We start from the raw sequence: 14,144 nt of genomic DNA on the forward strand, positions 1-14,144 counted from the left end.
GCTTCACAAAGGGCATTGTTACCATTTTCATAAGGTGGACTGCATGTATAGATTAGCTCTTGATCCCTGGTGACTAATATATTATTTTTGTTGGCTATCAGCTGGATGAAGTGTGAAATTGGGGTGTTTTTGTTTTTGTCATTCTACTCGATAGTGTTGCTTTCAATTCCTGATATAACAAGTCTTTTGCATCCTCACCTGTGTAGTGTATCCTGTTTTGATCTTGGTTGCAACATCTGCTGCTGTATTGATAGTTTACTTTTATAAACTCAGGAACATTTTAACTGATTTTAAAAAATAACAACTTGAACTAAATGAATTTGCAATTTGAAATGACATGCATTAAAATTATTAAAAACTAGTAAATGAATCCTTCTTAGAATGTTGGAGCGAAAGCTTTTTATTTCGTTGTTATGTTTGAACAATTTATATGTACAAAGTTTTCATTTTATCACTCTCAAACCACACCTAGTACATTACATAAGTACCACTCAGGCAAAAAAACAGAGCAAAAACAGAGGCAACACTTGCGAATTTCATATGCAGAACATCCTATAAAATCCCAATGATGAGAGACTTAATCCACTTCCTCAATCTTTGGTCCAGTACCAGTACCACTAGACCCGGCTTTGCTGTATCCGCCGTGCTTCGGCATCTCAGCACCACCCATTGGCACATCTCCACCACCGCCTTGATACATCTTTGAAATGATTGGATTGCATAACCCCTCCAATCCCTTCAACTTGTCCTCAAATTCATCAACTTCTGCCAATTGGTTCCTGTCAAGCCATTCAATAGTCTCATCAATGGCCTTCTCGATCTTCTGCTTGTCTGCGGGGTCTAGTTTTCCAGCAAACTTCTCATCTTTCACGGTGTTCCTCATACTGTACGCGTAGTTCTCAAGGGCATTCTTCGCCTCCACCTTCTTCTTCACATCCTCATCCTCTGCCTTGTATCTCTCTGCTTCTTGCACCATTCTTTCTATTTCTTCCTTGCTCAGTCTTCCCTTGTCATTGGTAATTGTGATCTTATTCTTCACTCCTGCAGTCTTATCCTCAGCAGAAACATTCAAGATGCCATTTGCATCAATGTCGAAGCAGACATTGATCTGAGGAACACCTCTTGGTGCCGGTGGGATGCCTGTAAGCTCGAATTTGCCAAGCAAATTGTTGTCCTTGGTTCTAGCCCTTTCACCTTCATATACTTGAATCAACACTCCAGGCTGATTATCAGAATACGTTGAGAAAATCTGCTCTTTCTTGGTGGGAATCGTTGTGTTCCTTGGAATCAAGACTGTCATTACACCACCAGCAGTCTCAATACCAAGGCTAAGAGGCGTGACATCAAGAAGAAGCAACTCTTGGACCTTTTCATTCCCTTCACCGGTCAAAATAGCCGCCTGAACAGCAGCTCCATAAGCAACTGCTTCATCAGGATTTATGCTCTTGCAAAGTTCCTTGCCATTGAAGAAATCTTGCAAAAGTTGCTGAACTTTAGGAATCCTTGTCGACCCACCAACAAGAACAACCTCATCAACCTTACTCTTATCAATCTTGGAGTCTCGAAGACATTTCTCAACAGGCTCCATACACTTCCTAAATAAATCCATGTTCAACTCCTCAAACCTCGCTCTTGTAATAGTAGAATAGAAATCAATACCTTCATAGAGCGAATCAATCTCAATGGTAGTTTGAGTAGTCGAAGAAAGAGTCCGTTTTGCCCTCTCACACGCAGTCCTCAGCCGCCTCAAAGCCCTTGCATTGCTACTAATATCCTTCTTATGCTTCCTCTTGAATTCCTGAACAAAATGGTTGACCAGCCTGTTGTCAAAGTCCTCACCTCCAAGATGAGTATCTCCAGCAGTAGCCTTAACTTCAAAAATCCCTTCCTCAATCGTCAACAATGAAACATCAAAGGTACCCCCTCCGAGATCAAAAATCAAAACGTTTTTCTCGCCAGACCTTGAAGCTTTCTTGTCCAAACCATAAGCGATTGCAGCAGCCGTTGGCTCATTGATAATCCTCATAACATTAAGCCCTGCAATCGCTCCAGCGTCCTTTGTAGCCTGTCTTTGGGAGTCATTGAAATAAGCAGGAACTGTGATAACCGCATTTTTCACGGTTTGGCCCAAATAAGCCTCGGCAACCTCCTTCATCTTGATCAACACCATAGAAGAAACTTCTTCAGCGGCGAACTGTTTCTCTTCACCCTTGTATGTAACCACAATCATTGGCTTATCACCAGGGCCAGCGATGACCTTGAAAGGCCAATGCTTCATGTCGCTTTGCACTGAAGGGTCAGAGAAACGACGACCAATGAGACGTTTAGCATCGAAAACAGTGTTCTGAGGGTTCATGGCGACTTGGTTTTTGGCCGCATCGCCAATGAGCCGCTCGGTGTCAGTGAAAGCAACGTAAGAAGGTGTGGTTCTGTTGCCTTGGTCATTGGCTATAATCTCCACGCGGTCGTTTTGCCACACCCCAACACAGCTGTATGTCGTCCCGAGATCAATCCCAATTGCCTTGCCTTCAGCTTTGGCCGCCATTTGTTGAAGAAAAAGAAGACAAGAAAAGTAGAAAACTGATAGTTTGATCGAGTTTGGAGAGATTTCTGTGAGCTTTAGTCGAATGCTTTGAGGAACTTGTTCTGGTTAGAGATTGGGTGGGGAACAAAGTTATATATAAGGGATTGGAATTATGAAGAAATTTCCAGAGGAGAGTAGAAAAAAGGTGAAACCAAAGAAGAAAGGAAAAGAAGGTGGACAATTCTGGAGAAGGGGATCGATGAGTTGGTTAAATTGGATTCTAGAACGACGTGTGGAGTTAGCAGCCAATGGGAAGGTTCGGAAACGTCAGTACTCGGTGGGGCCATGCCACCAAAGGATATGCACACGTGGCGACGCGGCTAAGGTATATTATTATTGCTGCTGTTGGGCTTTAGATTTTGGATACGAAAATGTTATTTGGGCATCACATGTAAAAATCTCCAATGGAAATGCACATGACATTTTTTTTTATTAAGTAGAGAATAGATGAAAAAGAAAATATGATTAATGTGAATGATTTCATTGGAAAAAGTAGTGAATAAATAAGAAATTTATATCAATAATAATATCAATGTGAATAAAAAAATTTAATTGATATATAAATATAGTGAACATTATTTTAAATTTTATATTTATTTTATATTATGTTACAAATAGAATATACTTATATACAATTTTTTAAATAAATTTGAACAAAAAATTATATGATTTTAGTTATTAATAATTGAATCAAATTTCTGAACGAATAATTTGATAATATAAAAATTAATATATATTTTTTATAACACCAATATTAATATACATAGTTAATAATAAAGCATAAATATTTTTAAAAATAAATATATAAATTATGTAAACAGTACATTAATGATATAAACAATGTAAGTTATAAATAACTACTGTTAATATATTTTCTATTTTTATTTTATTTTATTATTAATATGAATATCGTTATTAATACATATTAATTTTTTAAATTAATATATATTTTTTATAACACCAATATTAATATACATAGTTAATAATAAAGCATAAATATTGTAAATATATATTAATTATGTAAACAGTACGGATATAAACACTGCAAGTTATAAATAACTACTGTTAATGTATTTTATATTTTTATTTTATTTTATTTTATTTTATTATTAATATGAATATCGTTATTAATAACATATAATTATATTGATATTCACGGTATATTAATATTTAAAAATACGATAAAAAGTTTTTTTTGGTTAGTAATATTTTCGCAAGCATCGCACAGCGAGTCGTTACATTCCCTCGCCGTCTGACCGTGATTGGAAAAAATGGAGGACAAATCGATTCTAAGGGAGTGGTTCGAGCGAGTTGACTCAGAGAAAACCGGAAGCATCACAGCAACACAGCTCAAGGTCCTTTTTATTCTTCTTCATTCTCGCTATATATATATATATATATATATATATATATTTCATAATCTAAATTTGCTGATTTCGCTTTGGGAAAACAAAAACCATCAGAGCGCTTTTGCCATTGGAAACCTTGATTTTCCTCTCTCCGTCGTCCAACAAATGATCAGGTCCTTTTCCTTTTTATTTTCTTAATATTTTTATCCGAATTTCATTTTATTTATATATTTATTTATATTTCATTTCGCAGGATGTATGATTTTGATAGAAATGGTACCATGAGTTTTGAAGGTAAAAAGTGGAATTGTTTTTTTCTATCCTGAAATAAATAATTTCTTTCCATTTCAATCTTCCATTCTATTTTTTTTCTTTTTTTTTTTAATTTCTCGATTTTTTTTGTTGCTAAGGATAGAATTTCTCGCCCTCAACACATTCCTCATCAAGGTTAGTGGACTACTTTCTACTTTCACAATTGAAATTCAAACTGGTATGGTTTCGGATTATTCTTTGGAAGCTTCTAATTCGAGCATTGTTGAACTCGTTGTTATAGTTTTGAGTTAAATTTCTTCTTCTAATTCGTGCAAAATGATAGGCAGATCATGAAAAGCTGTATACAAAGGTTGTGTTAACATTTAGAATTATTGGATTTTATTTGATTTCTCTTGGTGATTTTTTCGGCAGGTCCAGCAAGCCTTCGCAGACTTGGAGAGGTAACTTGCTACCTTATGGATTTAATAAGCCACGGTTTTTTTTTTTTTCCTTTTTCTTCATTTTGCTTTATCATTAGGGTCAGAAAATAATGAACATAAGGATGCCATTTATATTCAATAGATGCTGCGCCGTGTAATTGATGTTTTGAATTACATCGTGTTTGAGGCAATACTTGGTTGCAATGATGATGAACACTTTTAAGCTTTATATGTTATTATTATTTTTTTTTATCTAGCTGCCAACTAAGGCACGATCTACACGCTTCCTATATCCCTTCTTCACTTAAAAGTACTTAAAAATCTAGTTACTTTGTTGTTCAATGTTACAGGAATCGTGGATTCCTTGGCACTGATGATGTTTATGAGGTACTTTATGAAGGTTTTGACCAATATAAAAAGTTTCTTTTGAAATTTAATCTCATGCATCACATCTAGATTTTGAATTGATATTGCCTTTTTTTTTTTTTTAATTTTATTCTCCTTCAGTTTCCTTCCCACTTGTTATGGCTACTCATTATTGAACTCTTGTTGCAGGCACTAAACAAAATGGGATTTTCTTTGGATTCTCCTGCATTTTACACAGCTTGTGAGGTAGGATATAATTTGACATTATAACAGAGAAGTTGAGTTTTTTTTTTGTTTCAGAACATAGTACTAAGTTAGTGCTAAGAACCTGAATTTACTGTGTGGTATGTTTGTTCTAGAATTTGCAGTATCTCATGTATCTCATATGTTCATATCTGTATATGTATTTTGAATATTTAGTAATGTCCATTCATACTTCATATAAGATATTCAATTTGACATTATAACAGAGAAGTTGAGTTTTTTTTTTGTTTCAGAACATAGTACTAAGTTAGTGCTAAGAACCTGAATTTGCTGTGTGGTACGTTTGTTCTAGAATTTGCAGTATCTCATGTATCTCATATGTTCATATCTGTATATGTATTCTGAATATTTAGTAATGTCCATTCATACTTCATATAAGATATTCAAGTGTCCTAGACTATATATAAGTATTATAGATATCATTCTGTTTGACATTCATTTCTGAGATTTCCTAATTTCTGGATATGTAACTCTAGGATTCCCCTTCCAAACTTCTACTGGTTTTCTAATTTCCATTTGTTGTTGTTATTGTGTTCTCAAAGCATGAATCTTCTTACCCATGGCCTTTATATTCATTTAGATGCTGCTCTTAAAATACCCTGTGTCTGGCCCATCCTTTTACTCTTTTCTGGTTGATTTGCTTGGCATGAATTGAATTTACTTTTGTTGGTTATCTTCTTCTTTGTTGACAGAGCTTCGATAAGAAGAAGAATGGAAGATTTCAGCTGGATGACTTCATATCACTTTGTATATTTTTGCAGTCTGCTCGGTATGGTATCTCTTATATGTTCCAGTATGGTCATTCAGTGTTACATATTATACAGCCAGTCTAGCACAACCAATTAAATTATTGTAAGATTTTTGTGGAACAAATTGTGAGCATGTACAGGTTGTGGAAGAACGTATAGGGTGTCTTGTCATTTTTTTATCATTAGATCTACATGATGCAGACATAAGATAAATTTTAGTTATATAGATAGTATTATGCATTGTTTTTAAATATCTCTTTCAAAATAAATTAATGAACCCCAAAGTAATATAATTGTCTTCAATTTTTATTTGTAGATTTCTAACTTGTTGAATCTTTAAAAAAGTTAAACTTTGTCTTCTCTTAAGATAAAAGGATCCATATAAATAATAGCTTTTTTCTTAATTTGATACATTTGCTATGTGTGAAGATTTCCTTTCATAAAACAATTCTTATTTAATCATAATGATAATGCATAGGGTAAACACTTGAATACTAGAAGATAGCAAGAAATAAAAATCCTTAGTTAAAATTCATAAAGTCCGCAACCAAGAGCAGTTGACATAAAGACTAACACTAAAAATGAAAACTAATTAATACTCTTATAGTCAATAGATTATCTACATGAAACTTTTGAGAACTTTAGCAGGTTACATAATTGATCTACTTATTTAGTTTTATCAATATATCAGTTTTTATTTTCAATTTTTTTCTGTAATTGTTTTTTGTAATGAACTTTACCTAATTAGTCTACCTCATAAAAAAAGCACTTAGCATTAACTGAAAAGTTGGTTTCACCAAGTAACATGAATTGATAAAAAAATTAAATACTAGCAAACACCAGTAACATGAATAATTGATAAAAACAAAAGACTTCTAACTAAAACTCTAATTTCATTGAACCTCAATCCTAATGATTTGGTGCTTGTATATATTTTGTTATAACATAATAATGTTTGTTTACTATCGTTATCTAAGCTATGTGTCATTTCATGCACACATAGGGCCGTAAAAATCCTTGAACTCACTTCATCTAAAGGTTCTTTGCAAAGTTATCCATAATTATTTTTCTGATTTTCAGATAGGTTATATAAATCTCGCCTTTTCCTTATTCCTTTCATTGTTATTTTGTTGCAGGAATTTGTTTAATGCATTTGATACAGCAAAGCAAGGCAGAGTTACTCTTGATCTAAACCAGTTTGTCTACTGCAGTGAGTACACTAAAATGAATGATGATCATCCAGTTTTTTCATATATTTTTCGGGCCCTTGCATGATTCATTGTTTTGGATTAAAGAAAATATGTCATGCTATTTTTGCTCTTTGAGAAAGGAATAAACAACAATTTTAAACATTTAAACTCTTTTTTTTTTTTTAGACGTTTATATGGTAATTTTAGCCCTTGAAGGTGGCATGTTTCTTACTAACACTATGGTTCACTTTGATCTTTGAACCAAAGTTGATTTCTGTTGGCATTTTCACATCATCTATCTGTTTAAAAGGGTTTAAACATGTATTGAAAGGTTTCTTTTTGCCATTTTGTGCTTGGTATCCAGCTGCCAGCTGTAGAATATGATGTCAAGTACACCAAGTGAACTAGAAGCGAGGAGTACCTCTGCACATTCGGATGGGCCATGGGGACTGATGTCATGATCTGATTGAAAAACCTATGTCGTTGTAGCGTGCCAATAAATTTCCTGCTTGGTTGTGGATCAACTTCTCGTTCTTATTGCATCAACAAATGGTTATATTGTGTAGAATTTTGCATGCATAGGACGTTGTATAAACTAGCCAAAATAAAATAAACCTTCTGTAGTCTACTGCTTCAAAATTGGTCAAATTAAGTTGTTGTTTTGAGTCTTTGCTAAATTTTTCTTCTATGTTTGCTGATGCTCACAAAATCCAATTGTATTATCCAAAAGAAAGAGGGAGTAATGGGCACTGGTGAAGGACCAGATACTTGATGATGGTAGGAATGCCAGATCAGAAGAGATCCAAAGGGGCCAATTCAAGCAACTTCCAAAACCAATCATGCAAAATTTCTTTTGCATCTGCGAGATACATATTCTGGATTGAGATGGTGACAGCAATAAAGCTCACTTCTTTGATCTATATGATTGGAAGTTTCATGAACATGATAAGAATCTGCATGATTATCTTCTAACTGTGGTTAGTCTATTTTTTATTCCTCTAGTCATCTATGTCCGCTGAAAATACTAAAAACTCGCTTATGCGAAGATAATAAAAAAAAAAATTATCATACACATTGATAGTAAAAATTTTTAATTTCATATGCAAGGTTAATAAGGTAACACATTTATCTTAATATATATTTAAAAAAATTTTTAAAAAATAATTTAGAAAAAAGTGGATCATGTATCACTCTCATATGTTTATTATTTTTTTGTTAATGTCATGATATGTCAACCATAATTTTTTTTACCACTTAAACTCACATTAATATAAAAACACTATTTTAATAAAAATTTCTAATTTTCTTTAAAAACTCTTAATTATTATTTAATAATTTTAATTTTATGTGGTAAAAATTACATAAAATAATTCGAACTTAAAATGAACCATTTTTTTCTTGACTCAAATCGGAAATAACTTAATTTTTCCTTGATTCGAAATGATCCAACCTGAAATAATTCAATTCAAACCCGACCCATTTACCACCTCTACCTACAAGTCTAAGTGCGAAGATCTATTACCTTTCTAATCTTTTTGGTTAATGAGATCTCATTTTTTATGATTTAAAAGAACAACCGGGAATACAGTCTACTAAATATACAATTTTTGTACCGAATACTAACAGAGTGACAAAAGAAGAGGGAGCCTACCGAGCAATATCCTAACAATGACAGGCTAAAAAGGCATATAATTTCTCGGGTCATCAATTTTCCCCTTCAATTATATTCCAGGTATCCAGTTGAAGGACATATAGTCCTCTGATGAATAGGATGTACCCTGCAATCCATCCTTCCAACTAAATCTTATTACAACAAATTTACCCAGTTTTGTATGCAATTAAGAGAAACAGCTAATCATCCACAAGTTAAATTAGTTCCATCTTTTTTTCTCTTTTGTCTGTTTTGGAGCTAACATTGTCATTACCTTCAACAACATCGTTATTGAACCAAAAATAGGAATACAATTTCTGTCCAAAGTCTTTCTGTCCATAAGCATATGGCATTTGCCTAGTGCAGTCTGAATTTGAGGTACATTTCAAGCGAAATGGGAGCCTTTATAACATTAACATGTATGAAAAAATTGGGAGAGAAACTTCTGAAACAGACAGTTTCAGACTATACGGTATCTATGTGGTTCTTCCCTTATATGTTATAAAAGAGCTTCTCAAACAGTTTCATGTGTTCGGTTTGCAGGGAGATGGCAACTGATAAGCTCCCATCATTGTTTGGACTTGGTAATACAAAAGATAACCCCTCATAAGGAATCCCGCCAGGGCCCATGAATATCGGCCGGCCCCAGCCAAAATCGGCATCATGGATTGGTAGCCTAACCCAACTAGTAATCCCAAGATTTGGACACCTAAATGTATGTGCACCACGAACAAGAGCAGATAAATCTGGCTGAAGTTCTAGGTAATCAAGGGCTGACCTTAGATAATCATTGTCCATCCGAACCAATGCATCATGAATCCTGCTTGCAGCATACCATGTTGGCTTTGACTGTAGATCACCTGCCACTGCAATTGGGGTAGCCGTGAAGATCACATTTCCGAAGTAACCAGGTGGAAGTGGGGGGCGCAACCTGGACCTTCCATCGGTCGCGATGTACAATTTTGTCCCTTGATCATCAGCAAGTCCACGTGCCTTGCAGACTGACCTCCACACATGACCTGACAACATCTCATATGAGCTATAATTAACAGTGTTCCCATCTTCCTTGGACTTAGCTTTGAGTGCATTGAGCTGTTCCCGGGTCAGTTTGAAAATGGAGACTACTACGCTTTCCGGACCTGTGGATTGCGGAGGGTTGTTCATTGCAGGAGGTGGTTGATATTCGATGTGGTGGAATACAGGTTGTGGGGGGTCCCGGGCACGGAGAAGGGTCCGGTCGATGAATGGTGGAATTGTGAGGTCAAGACCACGAGCCATATCAGACCATGTATTGATAAAGTGCAGACCAGAAAATCCATCTGCCGCGTGATGTTGCATACCAACACCTAGTGAAGCTCCACCACATTTGAAATACGTGACCTGAAACCAAAACCAAAAGCTGTTTAAGAATCACTTAAACCTAAATCCTAGAAGCAAAAAGAAAAGAAAATCCAGTACTTTGTCAATGCTTAAGTTCAAAGCATTCTAAGTAGGTGGATATCAACTAAATTTGTGTGAGATATAGGCGTTCCAACTAGCAAAATTGTTAGGTGGTTTGCAACCATCAAAGAACCCTATTCCAATTAACCTATTCATACTTCAGAAATTGAAATTTGACACAGCCATTTTAATTTTAGAAATCATTATGAGTTTGATACAAACTGAGAAATTCAGGAAGTGCAAGGATAAAGCATCTTCATTTTCAGATCATCTTAGATAATGGCTACTAACGTAAGCCATCCTGTAGACAGAAGCCCACCCCTGTAATTCTTAGCAGAAATAACAACTGACTCGATTGTCAAAAGATTAGCTCCTATTAACAGCACGGCATACCGCACTCCATAACTCTAAAGATTCTAACTGCAGCATTTGCTTAGCTAATTCAGTAAACAGACCAAATTGTGTTCCATCAATCTCAAAATCTTGGATATTTATGCAGGTCAGCCAAAAAATGTCGTTCAACTACTTATGTTGGTTGTGCTATAAAAAAAGAATGGTCCACGTATACTGTGGTATACAAATAAAATATTAAAATTCATTTATAAAACAACTTTAAGGAAAGGTTCTTGTGTAAATTTGTGTTATATAAGAGTCAAATCCAATCCTTCAAGGCATTCATAAGCTCTGTCTTGCATCTAAAAGGAGTCACATGGCCAAACTAGAAAGACATTAAATGATTTTAGTCGTACATGACATAGTGTTATCAACATTAATAACCAAACTTGATCAAATAATCGTAAATGTTGAAATCGGAAAAGCCGCAACAAAAGGCATAAATACGGTGCGATGGTTGCCTGGTCACGGGCTGCAACACCAAATTTATTTCCTTATCTAAACATGATCTTTATTCCACCAAACTTTTAGCCTATCCACCTAGTTGGGACTCACCAATCAATATTTACAACAACAATGTTCTCTCATGAATTTGGTTTTTTTTTATATATATATATATATTTTTATATACTATTAAGACTTGACAGGAAAGCTCTATAGCTATTAACCAACATTAAACCAAAAGGTCTGGCTTTAACTAATAAATGAATAAAAAAAAAAAAAGTTGAAAAAGCATTACCTGCAAAACCAAGAGCGGAAAAGTACCTATGCCACCAGAATAATCAACGGTTGGGATGAGCTGCCTGAGCTCCAAGGTGGGGGCAAAATCACCAAAATCATCAATGACAGAAGTAGTTTCAGCCTCAACAAAGAGCACCCCTTCACCATTGCAGTCAATCTCAATCCTTCCATCTTCATCCCTTCTCAACCGCGCTGCCATGGGGTAAAACGGCACCAGGGCCTTGCTCAATGCCTCCTTCATCACCTGCGGGTCAAAGAAGTTGGATGCACCCGTCGGCCTGTAAAAGTAAACGCTCGGGGTGTGGAACCTGGGTACCACCAAATCCACGTTGGCGTTCCACAGGCTCCGCCGTGGAGTCTCCTCCGCCGGACGTACCATTGTTGATTCCCTCACGTTCACAATCATGATTAACCCGCGCCTCCTGTCCTGCTAAAGTGCGCTGGCTCTAGTGATGGTGTGACCAACCGAGAGGTATTGGTCTGATTCGGCCTACAAATGAATGCCAATCAAAACCTTTGCTTGTATACATATAGAAAAGAAAACAAACCAAAGCAAACAAACAGGAGGTTGGTCTGCTTAGGCCTGCAAATGAATACCAATCAAAACTTTTGCTGTCATACACGTACAAAAGAAAACAATAAAAATATAAAAAGATTAAAGAAAAGTCAAACGGGTGAAAAAACAAAGAAAAAGAAGGTGGTCAAATTTGAATCCTCTATGCCAATTGAATTTAATATCTCAAACCGCAAAAACATTGAACTTGATATATAAGGGCTAAACAGGCCGATTACACAGGTAAGAGTCTTTGATATCTTTAATTACAAGGATTGAAAAAGCCATGTTATTAGCTAAAAAAAAACAATACCTCTAACTTTGGCGACCTTTAATCTCACATGGCTTGACTTGAGAAACACATGACTAATATTTCATAATTTGAGGAGTATTACAATTAATACTTTCGTAAACTTCATTTGAAAAAAAGAATCCTTTGTTTTTCATATACGAGAAAGTCTAAGCGGAACAGATATTCTGGAATTGAAATCAAAACGCTTTGAGAAACAGACAACAATCGTCGTTCGTCAGGCATGAAGCCTTGGTGTCTGGGTTGTTTTAGAGGAGGAAAAAAAAACAACTTTTCCAGTGCATTTAGAATTCGAGCTGAAAAAACATGGTGTTTCAAAATATAACCAATGAAACAGGATAAAAAAAACCCAGAAAGAAAAACAAATTAAAAGCTTGATGATGCACGGGAATTGGCAAAACGAACCTGCAAAGATTGGATAGAGGAAAGGAGGCGAAACTCGAGCTGTGCGTTACCGAAGACACAAGAAGAAGGGAAAGAGTTATGAAAAGTGGGGGTGGTAATGGCGGAAGTGGAGGGAAAAAGGAAAAAGCGAAGCAAATGGGTGAGGAGTTGGTGAAAGGGTGGTGAGAAAAATGGGCGCCTAAAATAAGTAAGGAAAAAGCAACACTGGCATTTGTCATTCAACTACCACCGCCTACTGACATTGACCATTCACCCTTCGCCACCTCAGCTCCCCTTGACGCAACCCACTTCTTTTCTACTTCCCCACTTCAGACTTAGCACTTATTTTCAAATAAACAAAATAATAATAATAATAAAATTACTCCTACTTTTGAACAATATGAGAGTTGAATTGAGTTGGTGAGGACCGTGGATGACGCAGTCACATTTGCCAACGTTACATGAATAATCTTAAATTTTTTTATAAGGGAATTTACAGTTTGAAAATTTTAAAAAAAAAAGTTTTAAGTATTTATAGATTTAGTAGATATCAATTTTTAAGATAATTGTAGGGGTGACAAAATTAAAAAAATAAAAAATAGATTTGAAATAATTTCTATCAATTTTTTTATTTAATTTAAATTAAATTTAAATATTAAATGTATATATTAGATTTGAATTAAATTTTAAATAAAAAATAAAAAAATGATCGAATTTAATTGAATTATATATTTTTATTTGATTTTTATTTTTTTTTTATTTTTATAAAATAAAAATAATTATTTTATGCCTATATCTATTTAAATATATTAAGAATATATTAAAATAATATATAAAAAATAAAATAAAATAAATTTCAAAAATAATAAATAGAACCAAATTGATAAATTTTAATTTAAATTGATTTAAAAAAATCGATTCAAATTTAAATCAATTTTTAAAAATTTATAGTATTATACATTATCCAAAAAATCAAAATAAAGCCAATCCAAAGTACTATAAGCCTAACGACATTATCGAAATTAGTTAAGCTCTAAATTTCTTACTTTTCAATTATTTATTTAAAATGATAAAAACTTATATAATTATATAATAAACAAATAAACATTTAAATATTGGCCAAAACAAATTTAAATATTAAAAATTTTGAATAAATATATTATTTATACATATAATTAATCATATAAAATAATTATGTATACAATTAATTACATATATAAATAAATAAATATAAGCATAAGAATAAAATTATAATTATATAATAAATACATAAACATGACAATGAATAATTTGCAAAATATTGGATAAATAAATAATACAATATTAATCAATTCATTCATTAAATAAAAGAATTAGATAAATGAAAAACACGTACATAATTAATTGTTTAAAATAAAATATTAAATAATTAATTAATAACTTCAATAAATTTCAATTATTTATATACAAAAATATTATTTGATATAAAAATTTTAATA

General features: G+C 33.7%; 3 protein-coding genes across 5 annotated transcripts; 1 reads left to right on the top strand and 2 right to left on the bottom strand.

Moving 5' to 3' along the window:
- Nucleotides 1–384: 384 nt before the first annotated feature.
- LOC111274374 (heat shock 70 kDa protein-like) lies at nt 385–2,764 on the bottom strand. Its single transcript, XM_022858985.2, has one exon. The coding sequence runs from the start codon at nt 2,543–2,545 to the stop codon at nt 578–580; it is 1,968 nt and encodes a 655-aa protein (XP_022714720.2). The 5' UTR covers nt 2,546–2,764; the 3' UTR covers nt 385–577.
- Nucleotides 2,765–3,763: 999 nt separating this feature from the next.
- On the top strand, nt 3,764–7,871 carry LOC111274375 (uncharacterized). 2 transcript variants are annotated; one of them, XM_022858987.2, is made up of 10 exons: nt 3,769–3,939; nt 4,048–4,106; nt 4,187–4,227; nt 4,349–4,380; nt 4,618–4,646; nt 4,976–5,012; nt 5,181–5,237; nt 5,948–6,024; nt 7,141–7,214; nt 7,559–7,871. In XM_022858987.2, exons 1-10 carry the CDS (start codon nt 3,856–3,858, stop codon nt 7,576–7,578), a joined length of 510 nt encoding a protein of 169 aa, XP_022714722.1. In that variant the 5' UTR covers nt 3,769–3,855; the 3' UTR covers nt 7,579–7,871. The 2 variants fall into 2 exon arrangements, with proteins under 2 accessions (XP_022714721.1, XP_022714722.1); XM_022858986.2 differs by lacking the exon at nt 4,976–5,012 and having other exon boundaries at nt 3,764–3,939; nt 4,349–4,423.
- A 1,244-nt stretch (nt 7,872–9,115) lies between these two features.
- LOC111274376 (shikimate O-hydroxycinnamoyltransferase-like) lies at nt 9,116–12,984 on the bottom strand. Of its 2 annotated transcripts, none has more exons than XM_022858988.2 (3): nt 12,688–12,984; nt 11,418–11,909; nt 9,116–10,225 (listed from the first exon to the last, which is right to left on the bottom strand). In XM_022858988.2, exons 2-3 carry the CDS (start codon nt 11,823–11,825, stop codon nt 9,338–9,340), a joined length of 1,296 nt encoding a protein of 431 aa, XP_022714723.2. In that variant the 5' UTR covers nt 11,826–11,909; nt 12,688–12,984; the 3' UTR covers nt 9,116–9,337. The 2 variants fall into 2 exon arrangements, with proteins under 2 accessions (XP_022714723.2, XP_089611301.1); XM_089755175.1 differs by having other exon boundaries at nt 11,418–12,002; nt 12,688–12,847.
- Between the last annotated feature and the right edge of the window lie 1,160 nt (nt 12,985–14,144).

Source organism: Durio zibethinus, chromosome 26 (assembly GCF_047325235.1).
Source record: "Durio zibethinus cultivar Kanyao isolate XHJ-2024 chromosome 26, ASM4732523v1, whole genome shotgun sequence".
Classification (NCBI taxonomy): Eukaryota; Viridiplantae; Streptophyta; class Magnoliopsida; order Malvales; family Malvaceae; genus Durio; species Durio zibethinus.